Source organism: Ruditapes philippinarum, unplaced genomic scaffold (genome assembly GCF_026571515.1).
Source record: "Ruditapes philippinarum isolate M1 unplaced genomic scaffold, ASM2657151v2 ctg627_1_1_1_1, whole genome shotgun sequence".
NCBI classification, from domain to species: Eukaryota; Metazoa; Mollusca; class Bivalvia; order Venerida; family Veneridae; genus Ruditapes; species Ruditapes philippinarum.
The window spans coordinates 241,350-265,006 of record NW_026854864.1 but is presented as its reverse complement, the minus strand read 5'-3'; the positions used below and the strand labels follow the sequence as shown (position 1 = coordinate 265,006).

General features: G+C 32.1%; 1 protein-coding gene across 4 annotated transcripts in view; it reads right to left on the bottom strand.

Annotated features, from left to right (window-relative positions):
• Nucleotides 1–339: 339 nt before the first annotated feature.
• Nucleotides 340–23,657, bottom strand: part of LOC132741344 (cilia- and flagella-associated protein 46-like) — an 87,790-nt gene continuing 64,472 nt past the window's right edge. For 3 of the 4 annotated variants that reach the window (XM_060729488.1, XM_060729489.1, XM_060729490.1), the window contains 17 exons: nt 22,748–23,020; nt 21,854–21,951; nt 21,020–21,114; nt 16,851–17,044; nt 15,941–15,970; nt 14,184–14,302; nt 13,295–13,521; nt 12,643–12,654; nt 11,277–11,351; nt 6,829–6,935; nt 5,290–5,350; nt 4,845–4,880; nt 4,397–4,499; nt 3,925–4,037; nt 3,066–3,147; nt 2,497–2,633; nt 340–695 (listed from right to left, as the gene is read on the bottom strand). In XM_060729488.1, coding sequence (XP_060585471.1) covers nt 415–695; nt 2,497–2,633; nt 3,066–3,147; nt 3,925–4,037; nt 4,397–4,499; nt 4,845–4,880; nt 5,290–5,350; nt 6,829–6,935; nt 11,277–11,351; nt 12,643–12,654; nt 13,295–13,521; nt 14,184–14,302; nt 15,941–15,970; nt 16,851–17,044; nt 21,020–21,114; nt 21,854–21,951; nt 22,748–23,020 — 2,043 coding nt within the window. In that variant the 3' untranslated portion in view covers nt 340–414. The remainder of the gene's footprint in view (nt 696–2,496; nt 2,634–3,065; nt 3,148–3,924; nt 4,038–4,396; nt 4,500–4,844; nt 4,881–5,289; nt 5,351–6,828; nt 6,936–11,276; nt 11,352–12,642; nt 12,655–13,294; nt 13,522–14,183; nt 14,303–15,940; nt 15,971–16,850; nt 17,045–21,019; nt 21,115–21,853; nt 21,952–22,747; nt 23,021–23,657) is intronic. The other variant, XM_060729491.1, reaches the window with a different exon arrangement.

Below are 23,657 nucleotides of genomic sequence, written 5' to 3'. Positions count from 1 at the left end.
AAATTTTCAAACAGTTTTATAGTTGAAAATGAAAAAAATGCAGTTTTTTTAATGCAAAATATGACATTTTATTTTAAAATTTTCAAAATAGTTAAACAAGAATGTTGCAGGTAATAAATAAAAATTTCAAGGTAACTGTTTTTCTTTTCCTTTTTTCTATCTTAAAAAAATGGCATGTTAGTCACATTTTATTCAATATGAAAAAAAGAAGCTGCTAAATATAATTCTTAAAAATATTCTCCATAGGTTAAATATATTGAAATGCAAACAACATTTTTAGAATATGTTTTTCATCTTTCTAAAAAAGTCAAGGTCAATTAAAGTGTTTTCAACAAAAGTGAAAACTTAAAAGTTTATAAGTTCTGTAAATCCTGGCAGTCAATATATGAACAAAACCGTTTCAAACTTGTCTTGTTACATCTGAGTGACGACTATGTTAGGTAGACCATAACAAATAAAGTTAAACCAAGATCTTTGTATGTCTATATTCTCCTTGTACTCTTGTACAGTTGTTGAAGTTTTATCACTTGTCTGTGATCTGTCTGTCACTGAACCATCACCCTTGCTCTCATCTTCCTTCTTGTCCGCTTCCTCACCCTCGGCCTCTCCAGACTCAGTCAATGGGATCTTTCTGCGGTAAGGGGTGAATAACATGCGCACGGCTTCACCAGTAGATAATCCACTCTCTAACAAATCTGTGAATAAATAACATGACTTTGTAACTAATATAAACCTCATAGAATATAATAATTCTCAAATATATTGCTCCCTGTAAACCAGAGAGACATAATGAGAGATGGCCTAGTGGTTACGGTGTCTGCCGCCTAGTGGTTAAGGTGTCTGCCTCTCAACGGAAAAATTGTTGGTTAATATGACACCAGGACTGGTTGGTCCGAAAAGCATAATCAATAGCGGTTCATAATTTAAGCACCAAGCTTTCATCTGATCAAGCTAAAAAAATGTGATATACATTTTAAATAGACTAACCTACAAATAAGCTTTAAAAAACATTTACATATGACTCATAGCTCATATAGCTGGTTCCTTTTATATACATGTATCATAGCTGTGAAGACATCTACAAACTGTCTACATCCTCACGAGTGGTTTGACAGTAAAGGAAGATAGATAGAAAACAATGACATGCTTAGTAATACTTTTGTATAACCACATGTTGTCATATTTATTACTGCACTTCTCAGAAGAATCATATTACAATAAATTTCTATGTACCTGTCAGACTAGAAACAGATTGTTGAGCACATCCTAGTTCAGATGTTTTGTATATTATAACGCTCGCTTCACATTTGTCATTATAATTAAGTACCATTATTGTTTATCTGGACAGCAAACCAAATGACTTAATGAACAAGCAATTATCATAGTATTGCAAGCAATCCATAAGTCCCCTACCGGTTAGAACCCCAGTAACATTCTGATGGGCCATTGGCCATTCAATTTTAGCAATGAATGAATGACATGAATGAACTTAAATCTCTTGAGTTCTAAGTTTGTCTATATCACAGTAATGTGTTAAGTTTCCCTGCCTAGTAAGGAAATTATGTTTATACAACCTTGTCATATTATTACGATGTGGGATTTTAAAGTAAATCCTATAAGGAATGAAGAAGTTGGAGTAAAAAATACCAATTTCTCGAAAAAAATCTAAGTTCAAGGGGGACATAATTCTTGAAATAGTCTTGCTAGAGTATTTAACCTTCTCAAAAATGTTGAGTGATAATAAGAAACATATATATGAAGTTTGAAGTAGATACATTAGGAAATAAAGAAGTTATTTAAAAAAGACAACTTTTTTTTAAATAAAAATTCTAAGTTCAAGGGAGATAATACTGATAATTTTTGTGCTAGAGTTGTAAACCTTGTCACATATGATGTGGTTGATGACCAGAAACTTGTATTTAAAGTTTGAAGTAAACACCTTAAGAAATAAAGAACTTATAGTGAAAAAGCTGAAAAATTTAAATCAGAAATCTTCAAATTCAGTCTATTTGTTGCCATAGCAACCAGAATTTTCAACATAAGAAGAAAAGAAAAAGATGTGCATAATCTCCAGACTGCCATCTACCCATATTTCAAGTTTCATAAAAATATTTTCAGTACTTTTTGAGTTATCACTGGATCCAGTTTATGTGTTAAATTTGCCATATTTTCAGACTATTTGTTGCCATAGCAACCAGAATTTTCAATATAGGAAGAAAAGAAAAAAACGTGCATAATCTCCATACTGCCATCTATCCATATATCAAGTTTCATACAAATATTTTCAGTACTTTTTGCGTTATTGCGGGACCCAGTTTTGTGGACGGACTGACAGACAGACCGACGGACGGAGGGTAAACCTAAAGTCCCCTCCGGTTAAACCGGTAGGGGACTAATTAAGATTTACTATATCTGCTCATATTTAAAATTGTTTTTTTTATATCAAATATATTGAAATTATCATATCCTTACATTTCATATAACAATTTGACATACCTTTCATGGTTATATTAAGTTTGGCAGCATTTTCAGCAAGTGTACAATGCCATTGGTTACCAAGGATACACTTGATGCCTGTCAGACTTGTCAACATGGCTGTCTCAACAGGTTTCTCTAGAGGAAGAACCTTTGAACTGCAATAAAACATTGTGTTTGAAATTTGGTAACCAACATCTCACTTTAATCCTATTATTGTTCTATTTTGTTGTATCACATTTTGAGAGAAAAATTGAATGTAATATTTATCATATTTATGCCTAAACATATTTTGAATAATATAGCAGTTAATGTTGATTTAACCTTGAACATAATATATTGCAAATTGGGATTTTTTTTAAAATGCCAAAAAAATATATGAATAATGATGACATAGTCAGCTGTATGACAATTTGCTCAACTTTGAGGAATGGTTTATGTTAAAGATATATGACCATTTTTTTTACTTGAATCATTATTTCTCAGTTTGCGAAAAGGACAAATTGTTACATTTAACATTGACTCTCTGTATCAATGTGTTTATAAAAACATAAGATATATCTCAGCTGTTTAAATAACCACAACCTCACCTTTTAAGGACATCGACTTTTGACTGCCTTGTAAAACTTTTAGTGGTCTGTGCCATATCCAAAGAATACATAATCATACATTCTGCAATCATAAAATTACACTTTAACTATATAATATATTGACAACTCTGAGATGAACTTGAGATTCATATGAAATATTATTATCATTATTATCATTTTAACATTAAAATTTTTCTTTTTTGGGTACATTTTTTTATTTATTCTGAAACTGTCAAGATGAAAGATTAACTGGTGGCGGAAGACCCCATACTGGGCGCATAAAACAGCACCTGAGAAGAACCACTCATTTAACATGAAAAAAAAAAAACAATAACAAAAACATCCAAGACTATGGTGTGATTTAAAATATCAGAAATGACAGGTAAGTGGTATATAAGGAGCAACCTTCACCACTGTGCTACAGAGGTCCCCTGAAATATCATTTTGCACTGACACAGTGCCTGCATAATTCTAAGATAAGGTAGGAAATATTTCTATCAAAAATTTGATGGCAATCAATGTAGTATAAATGAAAGCTTCCACTTGTATCCCTTATCAATACTGAATGATTGTATGAAACTAATACATCTGTTCTCCTTGTCTTTCCAAGCTTGTATTTAATCTAAGAATAATTTAAAAGGACCTCTGTGGCAAAATGATCGCAGACTTTGTACTACTTGCCTCTTGAATTACCTCTATGGATTCAAATCCATCCAGGGATTGTTTCATACAAGGAAGCTCTTCAGCAAGCTTCTGGTTTAATGGTTGTATTCAGGTGCTCAAGAGGCACCTAAAGTCCTCATGCAACAGTTAAGCTTGACAATGGCCAATGACACATGTATAAATAAGGAAATATTACCTGGTATATTTAGTGCCGAGAGTTTTGCAGGTGGAATGTAGGACAACAGTCTTTCCATACCATAGAAGATAAATGAACTGTTCTCTAACAAATATACCTCCCATTCACCAACACTGAAATCATGTCTTACACATGTATATTTTATACTTGAAAATTTGACTAACGCTGACTTAGTAATGTTTCTATAAATTTGATCAGCACTGAAGTGATGTTTCTCTAAATTTGATCAACACTTAATTAAGTGATTTAAATTGCACCTATATGCTCATATACTGAAGATTTAACAACACTGAGTTACTATTTGTATTTATATACTTTGAAACATGACAAACACTAAGATAACTGAAAACATATATACAATGTATATTCATACAATTAAGATAAACTAACATTGAAATAAATTTTTGCAGATATAATAATTGGGCACATAAATACATAACTTATTTGCTATGGCCAAATATGAGTGACGTACCTGGGTGTATGTTCGTTACCCATCACTCCAAGCCAGCGTGGTGTAAACTGTTGTTCATATTCTTCTAATATCTTGTTAAACACATCTATTGGCTTGTTCTCCTCTGAAACACAAATCAAATATATAATGAACAATCAAAAAAATGAAAATGTTAGCCTTAAAAAATAATGTCATCTTTACATCTATAACAAATAGTTTTAACAGTGAACATAATATTTAGCACCATACTTATACTTTACTGTGACTTTTCTCTGTACTTAACATTTTACATCTTTTATTTTTACTTTATATTTCCCATCACTAATAAAAAGTCATCATTTTTAACTGTAGTTATCTACTGACATATGCATGTAAACCATAAAATGTCTGCCATTTCCAAAAGTTGACTTTGGATATACATGTGTAATGTAATTCATGTAACTATAGAATAAGACAAAATTAAACATACCAGTTTCAGCACAGTCTAGATGAGGGTCAACAATAACTAATATAAAGTGAAGGAAAAATATTGTAACACAGTATAAAATCTTTCTAAAATTTTCAGTCCCTGAAGCTCTCAATGAAGGTGATTGCTGTTAAATTGACAGAGAACCAATTAATCAATTTAACCATGAAAACGTTAGTGGGCTTAAATGATAACTGTCCATCTGTAGAGCTGGAAAGTTGACATATGACTAACACAGCTAGCTTTTAAACACTGATATCATATACAAACAATATCATATTCAAAGTGGGCAGTCTATAACAAAACAAATGCTTAGCTGGCCACTTAGAAATAAAGTAAAGGCTCTGCAAAAGCCAACATAGGTTACATGGTGTTACTGATCTACAACATTATAAAAGCATAGCAAAGGTTCAACACCTTCATACAGTTATGCAAGCAAAAAGGATACATCTAAAGTTCATTGTATCAACAGGAATGTTCCATTGGTTAAGCTGTCGGCTCAGTGGTATCTGAAAATGGAAAAAATCATAATGCTATAAATAGAATCACAGAAGATAATAAGACATGTCATTAGACAGTTAGGCACTTACCTTTTGTTAGGCTAAATGCCAATAGACCAAAAAGTCATTAACCTCTTTCCTTATGCCACTGACCTTTATATAATATGTTAATGATTGACATACTGACTGGCTACCAAAGTCTTTCACATTTAACCTTTAACCTGCTGAATGTGTGTAATTGACAATTTTGAAACAGTCCAATTAAAGTTGATATTTCAATATCTAAATACAATGTACAAAATTATACCAACAGTCTAGAGCTTTGTCTAAAGGCTAATCACTACCTGGTGTAGCAATTTGAGGGTGATATATCTACATCACTGCCTGGTGTAGCAATTTGAGGGTGATATATCTACATCACTGCATGGTGTAGCAATTTGAGGGTGATATATCTACATCACTGCCTGGTGTAGCAATTTGAGGGTGATATATCTACATCACTGCCTGGTGTAGCAATTTGAGGGTGATATATCTATATCACTGCCTGGTGTAGCAATTTGAGGGTGATATATCTACATCACTGCCTGGTGTAGCAATTTGAGGGTGATATATCTACATCACTGCCTGGTGTAGCAATTTGAGGGTGATATATCTACATCACTGCCTGGTGTAGCAATTTGAGGGTGAAATATCTACATCACTGCCTGGTGTAGCAATTTGAGAGTGATATATCTACATCACTGCCTGGTGTAGCAATTTGAGGGTGATATATCTACATCACTGCCTGGTGTAGCAATTTGAGGGTGATATATCTATATCACTGCCTGATGTAGCAATTTGAGGGTGATATATCTACATCACTGCCTGGTGTAGCAATTTGAGGGTGATATATCTATATCACTGCCTGGTGTAGCAATTTGAGGGTGATATATCTACATCACTGCCTGGTGTAGCAATTTGAGGGTGATATATCTATATCACAGCCTGGTGTAGCAATTTGAGGGTGATATATCTACATCACTGCCTGGTGTAGCAATTTGAGGGTGATATATCTTCATCACTGCCTGGTGTAGCAATTTGAGGGTGATATATCTACATCACTGCCTGGTGTAGCAATTTGAGGGTGATATATCTACATCACTGCCTGGTGTAGCAATTTGAGGGTGATATATCTATATCACTGCCTGGTGTAGCAATTTGAGAGTGATATATCTACATCACTGCCTGGTGTAGCAATTTGAGGGTGATATATCTATATCACTGCCTGGTGTAGCAATTTGAGGGTGATATATCTACATCACTGCCTGGTGTAGCAATTTGAGGGTGATATATCTATATCACTGCCTGGTGTAGCAATTTGAGGGTGAAATATCTACATCACTGCCTGGTGTAGCAATTTGAGGGTGATATATCTACATCACTGACTGGTGTAGCAATTTGAGGGTGATATATCTACAAGATGAAGAGACAGAAGAGTAAAGACTTACAATTTTTGCCATTTTCTTGCTGGCATCTCTCATACCAGGTATTCTAGAGAAAGGTTGGTCAGCACCTTTAGCCTTGGCCTTCTTGGCTGCTGCAGCAGCATCATCACCTATAACAGGTAAATACATGCATTGTCAAAACAGGTCATCATTAAACAGGTGTGAAATTATAACTATAATACTGTCACATCTCCATATAAATGCCAAGTCTGGGTAATCTGGTACATGTTTCTTAAAACATGCAATTTTGACAGTGTTATTTTTTTTTTTCAACAAAAAAGTTAGCCCCTAAAGTTTAAGTTTGTCTGTTTGATTTCTGGTTTTTTAATCCTGATTTTAGCACAAAACAAGTTTGAGAACAGTTCTGTATGTAGCTGCTTCTATTAAAATGTGGTCTTTAACACACATCTGACTGTATAGACACCCTGTGGCACAGTAAATAGTAATTATAAAGAAACGATAATAAGAAAAACATACAAAAATTACACACAAATCTGAATTTTACCTACATGATAATTATAAAACATGCTAGTAAGTCATTGGCCAACAATGAATATAAAACTTGTTGAATCATGTTCAATCTGACTTCCAAAGAAGAAATTCATGTATAGTATCAAAAATTACTTTGCTATTTTCCATATGTACTATTTGATTTATAATGTGATTTTAAGCTACCATATGCATTTTGTTTTACGAATTATAAAAATAATTGTATATGTAATTTTATATAAGGAACAGTCAATTATTCAATGGCCTGATTTAAACCCGAAAGTTGTTAAGTATCATTAATTCAAATATAAACACTGGATGTTTTATTGCAATATTTCCTTCTTTTATATACTAAATGCTAGAAGACAACATGTCAAGCTTGTCAAAATACCAGTCAACTAGGACCAATTTTGTCATCTCACGTGCTAAAAATATCCTGAATTATGACATGCATAATACTTTAGCTACTCCTGATAAAGATTAATTTATAGGATGCTATTTCTTAATCCCCTCTCCCCCATGTTGTGACAGATGTATGGTCTTAAATATCTATAATCTTTTAATTCCTTAGTATGACTGACCTTTGTGATAATTAAACTTTTGGTTCTTATAGATAAACACTTGGATCTGGTGAACATTTGATAAACACTTGGTTCTTATGAGATAGACAATACATAAATAATGGAACAAATGGGTACAATTTTGATGCACTAACTAATTTGGTGACCTAAATCAAGCAGGTTGGGTAGAGAAATGTCTAAAGAAATTACAAACATTGAGTTGTTACTTCATAACTAAAAAAAAAACAAACAAATTTATCAAATTAAAAGAAAATGGCATGTTTCACTTAAATTTATCACATAGTATTATGATTTTTAAAGCAAAAGACAAGAAAAGGCCTACACTATAATTCAAATATCTGACTATATTCTACAGAAAGAGTGGCACACAATACTTCAAATAGCTACTTTTTCTATATTACAATCTATTCTTAATGTAGAAAGTTCGAGTATATTAAATGTTAAAATTCTTAAAAATAAGAAACATACAGAAAAATCAAATGTAAAAGTAAATTAGAAGAGCTACAATGGTTCTATATACATGTATCAAGAAAATAATGATATAATTCAACACTTTTTACAATAATTTCAAAATTTCTTAGAATGCCAGTATCAATAATAAAATGCCTATACCATCACTGTAAAGTGACGTCACACTATATATCTGTGCAGACTGCAAAACACACTATACTCATGGCTGCTTAAAAAACGAATCCCGGACAATCCCCCTCCCGGGCGATTCCCCTTCCATATTATTTTCACAACCCGGACATTTCCCCTCTCGTTATTTTAATAGGGTGGACTTTTCCCCTCCCGTTAATTTTATAGGACGGACAATTCCCCTCCCGTTATTTTAGCAGAGCGGACAATTCCCCTCCCGTTTTTTCACAGAGCGGAACGTGACATTATACGGCCCTTAATCATAGCCGCCACTGCGTATCAAAAAATCTATAACCATTCTTATTAAAGATGACAGTTTTTACTCTTAACAACACACTGTTAAAGATCGGAACTTTTAAGAATCATTATTTCAAAAAAGTGACATTATACCGCCTTTAATCAATGCCGCCGCTGCTTAAGATAAACAAACTGTCAATAAAAAATCTTTAATCAATGCTGCCCTTAATTAAATGTATCCTTGATTGCAAAACCAATTAATTACAGTTATTTTACAGCAGCAGAAATGTATTGACGAAGTAAAGATTATTTTAACAAAAAAATGCGTTTTGTTTTGTTTATATTCATGTCAATATAGACAAGCAAAATGTATTTAAAGTCGATTAAAAATACCTTTCAAATAAACAATATTATAACATATATATGTTCAACAGCTCTAATAAACAATATTATAACATCACGGGAGGGAAATTGTCCGCTCTGACAACAGCGGGAGGGGAATTGTCTGCTCTGCTAAAATAACGGGAGGGGAATTGTCCGCCCTGTAAAATTAACGGGAGGGGAATTGTCCGCCGTAAAAAAATAACGGGAGGGGAAATGTCCGGGTTGTGAAAAAACATTCAAATTTACTGGGAGGGGAATCGTCCGGGAGGGGAATTGTCCGGATATCTTAAAAAACCTTTATATTCAAACCCCTTCAATTGAAACACAGTAAAAACATTCAAACATGCCTCATAGTATTCCCCTATTAAACAAATTGGGTAGTAGCAAAAAGTTTCATAATCTATTTTAAACTTGGCAAACTACACATGAGCTGTCCTTAGCAGAGCATATCGTTAGGGTCCAGGCAGTCTGATTAAGCTGACTTGCGTCTGTTACTATAATTTGTTCTATAAATTCAAAGCAAGTCAAGTCTATTATAGTAAAACAGCTATATAAGGATTGACAAAAATACCATGTTTTAAAGGAGTCTATTATGATTACAGATAATTTCAAATGTAACAGGCCCAATAAAATGTTTAAAGCAGATAAATCTACAAAATGATTTTCAAATTTCAGTGTCCTACCAATAAACAATCAATATAAGATCTTTGATTTTGTATACCAGGTTATTTCTTATGTTCTTTACAATGAATGATGAAAATATGAACATACATATTATATAAACATGTACACAACAAACCTTTTACACACAAGTCAAACGAAAATCTACTATAAAGCAATCACCAGAATTTTAAATCTATACACAATAAAAAATCTAGTTTCTATTTTTAATAATTCAAAAAACCCTTTTCCCCCTTTTTTTATATTGAATACACACATGTATATTCAATTCATCACAGAAACTGAAAACTGTCCACACATTGTAAATAAATGAAGCAAATTCTAAATCTGAAAAATGTTCAACAATTCATCAAACAAACAGCTATATTTTTGTTTCTACAACATGTGACATTGTCATATACCCGATGTTTGATCCTGGTTAAGTATTTCTGAAAGAATACACAATATATACCTGTACATCTATGATTATATGAATTAGCTAACTAGTGATGTCATAATCACAAAAATGTGACATCACAGTGCACACACTTGATTGGCTTCTTTTACATTATTGCAACTCTTGAAATTTTATTCTATGTTAGGTAAATGCTTGCAAATCATTTTATTCTTAAGATCTGATTTTAGTGAAAGCTTAACAGATAGGATTTTAAAATGATAAATGACTGCTGGAGAAAATCACTTCTGCTCATGTCACATGCATTAACAAACACAGGTGATAACTTCTATGACTCCTAACATGAAATAATTTCAGGACATTGGTATTGGAATAAACTTCAATAAGGGATGAGGGACTCCAAATTTAGAGATGTTAAAAAGTTTGAATGCTAGTTTTAACATTGCATTGCCCAAGTCACCAGTATAGTGCCAGGCCAGTCTCTGTCTGTTGACTACACTCTTCAGTAGTTTGACATTGTAATGTCTCACGCTCACAATTAACAGTTCAGAATTCAAAGTAAGAAATCTTAGTCTGATATATTATCTGAGCACTGTGAAAATAATAAATGATTGTGAGGCCGAGTGATTAACACATCAGACTAGGATAGCTGGCTGCACAGGTTCAAACCCCTTTAACTTCAAACCATCGTGGAACAAGAAACTATACGCTCCTTGCTTAGTACTGGCTGGTTCCTGGGTATTACTTGTTGGTTCCTGGGAATGTATACGAGAGTGTACCTATATGCTATTAGCTTTCTACAATTATTATGTAAAAACTAAAATGATACAGTCAAGCAGGATCTTTTATGATTTGGTAAGAAGAAAATGTTATTTCACCACATTGAAAGAAGTGGCTTGTTTTAGTTAAAAGTAAAAATTGTTAAGTCTGTAAGTTGGTGCACATATTTATGTTGACAGCATGCAAGTATAGCTCTAATTTTCATGCAACAATATCATACACTTGTCTATCTATACACAAGCAAATATCATCAGAATCATACTAACTGCCCTGACCATGTGCCGACTTCCCAGATTTGGGTGCAGCACTTTTAGGAGCTTCGCCTTTTTTACTTGGTACAGCTGAAAAATGTCAACATACTGTATACAACCTAACTTCTTGTGTATTATACATTATCTAAAAAATTATTCTTTTCAGAATATCAATTAACACCATTGATATTGCCAGCTTGTTTTGTGCAAAAGGTTTAAATACTAGAAATTCTAGATGTTGACATTTGAACTGGATATCAAAGTTTGAAAATGGTAAGACTTAAGAAAGGCAACAATTACTCTCAAAGTGAAAAAAACCCGTATAACTTTCGTTTTCTGGTCTGAAAGTTATAACAGAAGTCTGCAGATTTACTGGAGTGTATCATAGATTTTTTATTTGCAGTTCAGGTTTGAAGTCTAACTGGAAAAGTTTTGGGTGACATTTTGACAATTTCTTGCAATAAGTAAAGAAAAGTCATAGTACATGTTTCTCTCAAATGTTTCAGACACAAGCAGGCACATTATAACTTTCCTTTAAGTATTTTGTTTAACTTTCCTTTAAGTATTTTGTTTAACGTTCCTTTAAGAATTTTGTTTCACTTTCCTTTAAGTATTTTATTTAACTTTCCTGAGCTTTCCTTTAAGTATTTTGTTGAGCTTTCCTTTAAGTAATTTGTTTATACTTTGTTTCCATAGTAACAGTCATTGTGAACTTACTCATTTATCTTACTTTACAGGTATTGTGAGATCTAAAAATTTGTTTGGGATAAAAAAAATGGGAGGAATGTAAATTTCTTATATATTAATTATCAATATTGTCAACAAACAAGTGCAACCAAGCACTGTCATGCATGTGTTACTAATTTAAAATTACATAAGTATAATGATAATGTTAAAGCTGCATGACTCCAGATAAGTAAAATATAATATAATAATTTTAAAAAAATCAAAATTCAGAAATATATATCTGCAGACTAGGAAATACATAAATAGTGGCAACCAATGTGAAGATGCATGTTTTATTCAAAATATGGCTTAATATCCTAAATTTTCTTTTAACTTTTTTATACTTCATTACTAATTTTTTTTCCATTGTAAAGTGATTAAGTTTCTTTCCTCTTTTTTTCTTGGAACATTTAATGTTATTTTTACAATTTAAAACATTTTCAAAAATTTGTTTTAAAGAATAATTAAAAATCTGGAGACATGCTGCATTCATGAGGTAACACAGACCAGTTAAAGATTGTCAGAAAGTATTAGAAAGTTTGCAATAAATCCTTAACCAACAAGAGAATCCTGTTAAATATAAAACACCTGTTATCTACAATATCTCCTGGTACATGTGATTACTACAGTTAGAAATCTACATGTATATACTAACCTTGTCCTTCACCTAAAAACATAACCAATCAAATATATAATATAATTACTTAATTAATATACTATAATTATGTACTTTACCACGCTAAATTATAAAATATCAAAATACAATTGTCCATCTTTTTACCTGGACAAAACCATATGAGCCACGTCATGACAAAACCAATATAGTGTGCTTACGACCAGCATGGATCCAGATTAGCCTGCGCATCCGCAGTCTGATCAGGATCCATGCTGTTCGCTATCAGTTTCTCTACTTGCTATAGGGTTTGTAAGGGAACAGCATGGATCCTGATCAGACTGTGCGGAAGCGCAGGCTGGTCTGGCTCCATGCTGGTCACAAACCAATTATGTTGGTTTTGTCATGACGCGGCTCATTTATCTTTTAATCTTATTCATATGTCATATATGTTATGTGATAATAAAATGAGGTTGTGTCATATACCTACTTCAAATATTACATTTAAAATAGAATTAGTAACATATTTACTTTTATAATTACATACACATGGATAAACATACAAAACAATGATGATAAAGATGATAGTGAAGATGATAAAGATGAGTGTATACTGAGATTAAATAAACAGGAATAAAAGCCCAAAAGGTACAAGGACATTCCAAGACTACAAAACTCAAACTGTAAACCTCACCTTCAGGGTTGTCTTGGTGATATCTGTGATAGAAGAGTTGTAGAGAGAAGTCACGTGTCAGTGAGACAATGCTCTCTGCCTGGAACACCTTCAATGCCTCCAGGGGGAGCTCCATCAGTTCAGGGTCTGCAAGCAGGATAGCATACTCCTGGGGTGGTGCTGGTGGCTCCTTGGGTTCACGTCCTGGCTTCTCTGTTATACTGGTAGATGGGCTAGAAACTGCTGGTCTGTAATTCAGAATTTTGTTCCTGTTTGTATTTTCCTTAAAAACTTACAGTCTGTTTATTAGCCTAGCATGGATTTTCAATGGGTATTATATGATTGAAACTAAATGATTTTCACCTGAATAATGGATATAATCAAAATTTCTTATATTTTCATCTGAATTGTGGATTTAATAAAAATTTCTTGTACTATTATAATTTTTTTATTTTTGTATAGAGAACAATGTCCATTTTTTTGGGAAAAACAAATTTACCACGACTCTTGGCAACAAAAGTATATATTGGATAATTATGCTGAAATGAATAACGTTAAAACAAGTTAACAGCTTTCATTTGTGAAACTTGACAATGTGATATAGATATAGAAGAACAAAATTTAAAATACTGAAGGACCACCATTACTTTTTCAAATGACAGAAATGAATGAAAGACAAATTATATGGTGATTTCTCAGCTGCAATGAATGAGAAAAACATCTTGATCATCTTTGTGCATTATTTTGGCACAAGTGAGCACCCAAGTAGAATTACCAACCTTCCACAAGCTAGCTGGATACCTTCCTCACATCAAAAAGACCAAAGTCCCTAACAGGACTTGAACCTACAGCCCTTAAAAGACAAGTGATAAAATTCTGAACAGATTCTCTTAGTTCATATCATACTTACACAAGTAGACCTTCAAACTGGGCTGTTATAGGTTTCAGATACATTTCTATTGCCATGACAAGATCCCGGAACTCGTCCTGTAGGTGGCGCTCTTCCTTCTCACTCTCATCAACCAATGTCTATAAATAAACACACGTGTTTAAAACAATTTAGAATTGTGTACATGTATATAAATTTTATACTTTGTGCTCTAAGAAACATGATTGTTTCTTTTTCTTTCTAAATAAATTTTATACATTTTATTTCTTGTTTCCAAATGAACAATTTTAGTAGAAATTTCAATAACATTCTAAAAAGCATAAAAAAATGAAGTTTCTGAAAATTTTAAACCTTCAAACATTATGGAAACTTTAAGATAAATTTTAAGGGCACATACAGCTGTTACTTAATTGGTAGAATTTGGTTGTTAGGAATATTATATAATTCTAATTAAATGCTAGCATATTAAACAATCACTTGCATAATATAGAAATGTACACTAAAATCTAGACCCTTACTCAGTAATTTATATCTCAATTACTAGTATAATTAACAGAATACAAATCTGATGTAAAACTCAATTTAATTTCAACTGTAAACACTAAATAAACTTGCCTAAAACAAACAAACAAAACTAAACAGGAAACTAAAAATTCTCCACAATGACTCAGGAGACGCAAATAAGACTTGTCTATTTTTTACCACTGGTACAGAGCTGGGCAATCCTTGGTGCAATAAGACTTAAGGCTCTTTATATTGTTGGCTGTTTAATTTAACTGTTTTGATGTTTGGATTAAAATATTTATTTATGCTTGATTGCGAAACAAGTTCTTGCAACTTATATTAATCACTTTGCAGTCCGCTTCCTGGAACCAACCAGTATACTGGTGTCAATTATGAAGAAACATGGTTAAGACTCCATTAGAGGTTGAACCCATGATCCCTGGGTTGAGAGGCAAACACCTTAACTACTAGGCAACCACTCCCCTTATTTGATATTTCAAATTTAAACCAGGACAAAATATCACAAATTCAGGAGTATTTCATAAAAAATGCGGTAATTCATAAATTTGGCAGTATTTCACATACCATACACATGTACCTTAACAAGTCATGACCATCATGTAATGAACATTTGTAACATAACAAACTGGCATAATATACTAATATACATGTATATCACATGTTGTCACTTGTATGTAATGTGATATAAGTTACAATCATTATGAATTTCTTTTTATGACACATGTTTAATAACAAACATTATTACATGTATTTATAATATCCTCAGCCTGATGTATAGCTGGCAACAACAATTATGCTGGTGCTTTTTTTCTCTATTTTATATCTTGCTTTTACTATTTCCTAAAGTATTTTTTCTTAATTAATAACACCATGTGATAAAAACAATCTTACATTTGTTGTCATATCATATAAACATATGTTAATCTTTTCCAGGATTTGTTAAAAACTTGACCATAGGTTCACTTTATAACACTACCCTGGGATCATTTAACTCTTAGCATGCTTACAAGTAGCCTGTGAAATTGGTCTACACTGTTCACTATTCAGTTAGTGCATTTATTGAAGAAAAAAATCCTATAAAATATTTAATGATCAATTGTTTTGTCTAGATTAAAAGATGAACAAGTTCATTTAAGATATTTAGTGGTATTAGGGTTAATTAATGTTAAATGAAATGACAACTTATATAAGACACAATACATGTATATACATGTATAATTATATAATACATATAAATGAGAACTTTCACTCACAGAAACATCATTCATATTTTCCCAATATTCCTATATACAAATATAAATATCCAAACATTTAAACAGTCACCCTTCATTAACCTATAATTTCTGTTATAAAACAACATTAAAAAGTTAAACAATATGTGAAGACAGAGTTGTTCACAAGATGACACATGTTATTATTCTAAGTGTTTGATAGAGAAATAAACAAAGTTCCTTGAAAAAATTTCAGTAGAAGAAATATATTTTCTTCCCTAGTATATAATGATCATATTGTATGTAAGCAATAAGTCATACAATTCAGGGAATATGGTTTAATACATAAACTAAAATTTTGTTGACAAAAGGGGGCAATTTTTTTTTTTCAAATTGCTGGAAAGATTTATGTTCTCTTACCTAAGTGGGGAAGGGGGAGGGGGTAAACAATAAACAAGTATTCCTGTTCCGAAGCAATAGCAAACTGGGTTAATTAAAAAAGAAAAGTGGTTATATAAACTTTACCAAGGTGTGACATTTAACGTGGATGCAAACACTTAACGTGGATGCAAACACTTAGGACAGCTCTCCATATTCTTTTGCAAAACTGAGCTTGGATTTATAGCATTCCTTAGATTGTCAAAGAAACATTTATTTGTTTGTAAAATGGTTCATAAATTTACAATCATTTTGTGAAAACAAAGATTATTTGACCATCTAACATTTTTTTCTGTGAAAAAGAGATAAGAGATAAAATAAAGTCAGCAATTTTGCAAAAAAATAATGCTATGGCGACATAAGGGTACAAAGGAAGAATTTATGCATAACCAAGAAACAATACCATCAAATATTTTAATATCATACAATAAAATATTATGTTGCTCTTTCCATACCAAATAATTAATTATTAATTTCATTTGACAAGGAGAATGTATATTAGAGTACAACATACTTTTGGTTTCTGGCTTTTCATGCTGTCATCAAGGTTTTCTAACATTTTACGTCTCATGGCTGCCTGGGAACGCTGATACTCTTGTTTCACCAATAACTGTTGAACATTTTGTCTGTGTTCACGGCATTTATTCAACAGTCCTTCCAACTCTGCTCGACTAGTTTCCATGCCAAATATCTTAGCTCGATTTGGTGCTAAATAGAGTAAATATATATCGTTATTTTTGGTTTTTTTTACAAACTCAAATAATAACATTATCAAACTAGGGGATATTTGCAGATTTTCAAAATTGAAATATAATACACAAATTCATAAAACATTTATAAGCAGAGATTTTTCTATCAAAATAAACAGACATAGTACAGAAATGAAATATTTTTTAATTTTCCATATCACTTATCTGGATTTTTTAATTTTTTATTGTGTTTAAAAATGAATGTTAACATGCAGTTTAATGTCAGATATGACAACAATGAACCAATACATGTCTAGTATACCACTAAATGTTACTATTGTTAGACTGGAAATAGATACCAATTCTTCTTGATTTATATAATATACATGTAATATTGAATGGTTTATCATTCTGATGTAATCAATCACTCACAACAGGCCTCTATATGATTGAGCCGCCGCAGTCTGATCAGGATCCATGCTGTTCGCTATCAGTTTCTCTATTTGTTATAAGGTTTGTAAGCAAACAGCATGGATCCTGATCAGACTGCGTGGATGCGCAGGCTGGTCTGGATCCATGCTGGTCGCAAACCCATAATGTTTGTTTTGTCATGGCGTAGCTCATATGATTATATTAACTTGGCAACTTGAATCATTCAATATCATGAATGATACAGCAATACTCTCAAATCAGATTCTATTTCCTACTGTTACAAGTCAGTGGGTTTTAATAAGGATAGGAATTAACAGTGAATTGATCTGGTAATTTCATATATATATATAGCTATTAATGAAGATATATGGGAAACAAATTTAAGTTAAATGTCCCCTAAAAGACAATAAAGGATATAATGGTATAGATTATATATGAAGTTAAATATTAAAACCCTGAACCATGATGCTGAGAACTAGAGGGATCTTCAAATTAGAAAATAAGTAACTAAGGTAACAAGTTAATTAGTAAAGAAGGCAACAAAATAAAACTTTTACCATCTGTGATGTCATAATAAATAAAAACAATATCTCTTTTATCAAAATTTTTTAACATTGTCTTTGAATGAGTCAGATCTTTTGAGGTACATGTACTGTTATAAAACTCTTTATTTTCCCAACAAATCTTATACAATGTATATTGTGAAAAACTGATGCTATACAATAGGGAGAGATGGCCTAGTGGTTAAGGTGTCTGCCTCTCAACTCAGAGATCATGGGTTCAATCTTTACTGGGGTCACAAACATGTTTTCTCATATGATATCAATACTGATTAGTCCCTGGATGTTGATTCTAGAGAGCATTAAATAAGTTACAATCTTTCTTGACACTATTAATCTTAAATTAATGTTTAAATGTATAAACTACCTGTTGTAGTTAGTAGCTGTAATCTTATTTATAAAGTTACATTCTAATCAAAAGAAATATATAACATCACAATGTACATGTACAATATTTGTTCTTATTAATTTTGAAAGACATGTCCTGACAGGAAGATATATTAATAAAACTTATATTTGGACATATGGTCTGAAGTAGTTAATTTATTACAAAACCACACACAAATTTCATTCAGATAAACATATAAATTCTAAATTGATTATGACACTATAAAGCACACACAATGATGCTTAAATACATCCTACAATGTTTAGGTTGTAAACAACTTACAGGCAAATATCTTATAAACTTAAACATAATCATTTTTAGTTATAACGATCTTCTACAGATCATATGATCCTGTATAAAAGGCTGTGAGCTTATATTTAAATCATGTTGACATAACCAACAACTATTTACATGTAGCCATATAATCTGTTATCACAACTGAAAATTAATGTTCCAGATGTGCAGTGTAATAAAAGTATTATCATTTCACACCTTATAAAATATAACTAATGAACCTTCAGTGTTTGAACCACATGATGTTTCAATAGAATTATTTTTCGATCCAATCTTATCAATGTAGCCTCATGTCCATTTCCAGAGTCAAAAAACCAATATCAAATGCATATTGTACCCTATATAGCCTTGTTTTTATTTATGAGAGTCCAAAATATCTATATCAGATGCATATCAAACCCCTTATAGCCTTGTTTTCATTTTCAGGGAATTTAAATTGTACTTTAAATTCTTACCAAGTTCTGTCAAAATGTGAAACAAAAGTGGTGTAAAATAAAGAGGTCATTATACACTGTTGATAATAAAACTGATTCTATTGTACACAGCTGCAAAACATATACAGACTCAGCTGGCACCTCATCCAATACAGGTTTGACAGTTGTGTACTTGTCCAATGTCAGTGTTTCACTTGCAGCAAATTACCTTCAATATACTGTTGGTATTCATAGCTGTTAGATGTGTATAGACATGAAGAATCATAGAAAGGGAGACAACCCTTTCATATTGTAACATATTAAGATTGTATAAGTTATTGACACTTATGCAACTTTTCATCAAATTGTGGGTTCATTTTACATATACATATTGTACCATATTCAAAAATAATTTCATGTTGTAAATCAAGCCCTCTTGAACTTTTATCTATTTTATAGATGGAAGGGCACTAAAGAAATATGGTATACAGTACTGAATTATCATCATAGTAATAATAATAATGACATATAGATATTGACTGTATAATGATATTTATCCATCACCTATGAAATATTAGTCTAACACGTTTGCTATATGGGTAAACTAACACATAATTTCATTGTGTGAGAGGTGAATAAACACAATGCTTTACAAGCTAACATGTTTTAAAACTTGTCAAGCTAAAAGTGAAACACAATAACTATAACTAATTACTTGTAACAGCTGTGGGAAAAAAAATAATAACATTTACAATACATATTTTCTGAATACTAAAATGTGAGAATGTTTGATGCACAAACATTTGAGCCGCGTCACCACAAAACCAACATAATGGGTTTGCGACCAGCATGGATCCAGACCAGCCTGCGCATCCGCGCAGTCTGATCAGGACCCATGCTGTTCCCTATCGGTTTCTCTACTTGTTATAGGGTTTGTAAGCGAACAGCATGGATCCTGATCTGACTGCGCGGATGCGCAGGCTGGTCTGGATCCATGCTGGTCGCAAACCCATTATGTTGGTTTTGTCGTGACGCTGCTCATTTACTTTTAAGTGAAACTTTTATTTTCGGACAACTTTGAATAACATGAGTTTAAGGACAACACATAAATTACCCTGTAAGTCATTATTGGCCAATATTTCATCAATTTCAGCATTTTCAACTTATAATGGAAGAATATAACATAATTCAATATTGTTAAAAAAAATTGTCTCAAAATTATTTTGTAAAGGTAAAACCAAGAACAAAAGCTGGCATGCTATGTATTTCACAACCCATCCCTCAGAACTAATTTTGTAACACAGCAACAGTCATTAAATGGCTTATGTTGCATTTTTATGACGCTGTTGAAATAACAAAAGGTCATGTTTATACTATAAATGCAGTGTTTAATGACATTTTTTTAACACTAAAGAAGATGGAATAACTGCTGCAAACCCCCCCCCCCCATATGTGTGAAAAAAAGTTTAGAAAATCAAACTTTGAAGAAAAAAAAAGAAACAGGAGTTCAAGAAATGTATAAATTTTCACAATCTGTATCCCCCAAAATGTTATATACCATTAAAGAAAAAATTCTTATCTTTATCATTACTGACAAAAGAAGCTTAACTTAGATTACTTTATTTGTTATGTGTTCACTCTACAATTTATTTACTATATAAAACAATTTCTAAACTTTACTGAAAATAAGCATCCTTTGGTGACCTGTTGCTTTAAAATCAAGAGATAACACAGTTCTTCTAAGATATACAGAAGTTAAGTGTCCCTTTGTAGATCTAACCTAAAAACCTTGCACCTTCATCCTTGAACAAAGTTGAATTTTTTATTACCCATCCGAAATAATTTTACAAAAATCTTAACATAGATTACTATTATTGTACAAGAAAACTCATCAAACAGATTTATACCTGGAGCTCCCTGTTTAGGATTGCCTTTTTTGTCAGCACCACCAGCACCAGGCACACCCTTTGGCTTCTCAAGCACAGCACCATATAAAAATTTCCTATAGATAATAAAATAACAAGAGTTACAACTTGACAAATATTTTCAATTGATTCCTTTAAAGTACAGTAGGTAAGTGCCAGTTCTGTATATAAATATAGAAATGAAAAAAAAAAGCTGAAAAAATTTACTGGAACAATCTTATTCAAACAAGAGGGCCCTAGATTTTGAACCCAGGTGAGCCATATTCGAACTTGACCTAGAAATCATCAAAACAAACTTTCAGACCAATTTCCAGGATATCTGGATCATAACAGTAGCCACTAGAGCATTAACAAGGTTTTTCTATTTTTAGCTCCTGTGACCTAGTTTTTCATCCGAGATGAGCCATGTTCGAACTCATCCGAGCAATTACCTAGACAAGCATCCTGACAAAGTTTGATGATAATTAGACTGATTGACCACTAGAGTGTTAACGAACAAGTGTTGACGGACGACGGACATTCAACAATCCGAAAAGCTCACCCTTGGCTAGCTCAGGTGAGCTAATAATTTACCTATAAATATTTTTAAAAATCTTTCTGTAATCCCTAGGAATCAGTAATCTTTATCTTCCAACATCTATGAACGGGTGTAATGGAAATGCCCTACTGCCAATTTGAAATTTAAGACCCAAAGTCCGTCATTCTACATAGACTAGTGGCAAAGTCAAATCTATATTACATTTAGCTCAAGCAGAGATAAGAAAGGACTCAAAGTGAATTGATGTTGAAATTTGTTAAAAAAAGAAACAAACATACTTGTCAGGAGAATGTTGTAGGATGATAAAATTAAAGTTGGCAGGAAATTCTTTCAGTATATCCATATGATTTGTTAGAATGTCCATCTTCTTCCAAGCCTAGAAATATTAAAACAAAAATTAGTTGAGGCAAGTTCATTAAATTCTTAAAATGTGAATAAAATTTTGATATTATTAAGTTCTGATAATATTAGCTACTCTTGAACAAAGTTTCTATACTAAACAATTACAGTGCCATATCTGCAAAAAAAATGGATGTGACACAAATATGAATTGAGTCTATGATCCTTCAGATATCTTAGTCATTATGATATTGCTCTCATACCAACTTTAATCATGAACAGATTCAATCATACAGAATCTGCAATTTTTATATAATAGTGTTTATTGCTTCCCAGGGATCACCCCTATTGACGATTTTTTTGCACAATGGCATAGTATGATACCAACTTCATTAAAATATCTGATCAAATTCTTATTTCTTTCATCTAGATAAGGTGTTCTCTATAATATATATCACAACATTAGAAACATACTGGAAACAATTTCTAAAACAGTTTTCAATACTTGGCAAAATTTGTGACTGAAATACACCAAAACATTACAAACTTAGATTGTGATCAAATGATGTCTGTCATTCACTGTCCATCTTTTATCCACTATTTCTTTAAAATAAAACTACCCTTTTTAATCTTACGTATACTGGAATGGGCTTAATAAAGTCTGCCTTTATCCAGATTTTTAATAATATTCCTGTTGATTAAAGCAACTCCTTGTTTTCTTCACAAATATTCTTGTAATCTTGCAAGAAAATGAGACCATGGAATTTTACATCAAGAAACTCAAACACTTCAATGCTAGAATTGATTTGCTATAAATATAACATATAACATACCTGCCAGTCATTTTCTAGAGCATTACATACTGTAGACATAACTGAACTGGCACCAGTGTTATAAGATACATCCTTTGTTAACAGATTCTCTCTCTGTCTCAGAAGTGCCGCTAGTTTAGACTGTATCGGATCTAACTGCGCACGGTGAAGCAGGTCGTTGAGACGTACAGATACGTTACAGCTCTGATAGAGGGCGAGAAACTGAGTACTGATAATGGGGTCGTACTGTCCGAAACATTCCACTAATTCTAATGCTGCTACAGCCGCTATATCCTGTATAATACATTAAAACACTCGTCAAACAACATCTTTATAATCATCCAGTATCAAATGAGCCGTGTCACGACAAAACCAACATAATGGGTTTGCGACCAGCATGGATCCAGACCAGCCTGCGCATCCGCGCAGTCTGATCAGGATCCATGCTGTTCGCTATCAGTTTCTCTACTTGTTATAGAGTTGGTAAGCGAACAGCATGGATCCTGATCAGACTGCGTGGATGCGCAGGCTGGTCTGGATCCATGCTGGTCGCAAATCCATTATGTTGGTTTTGCCGTGACACGGCTCAAATTATTCTAATAAATCTATCAAGTTAGCTCAAATTATTCTAATAAATCTATCAAGTTAATGGATACTATACATACTTAAAGTTTTGAGTGTAAAATTGAATCAGAAGAAAAAAATTTGAACAAATATTTTCGAAGAAAATAAATGACCAAGCCCATACTATAAATATTTCCTTAATCAAACATAACTATTAAGAAAATATTTAGTTACTAAAACATTTCCTGCATTCACCTTGTTTGAAAATGAATTTTTATGCTTTTGTATGAATGTTTTACTATTAAATATGACATGATTCTAAAGTAGATTAATCTAATGATTAGCATAACCAACATGCTTTACAGCT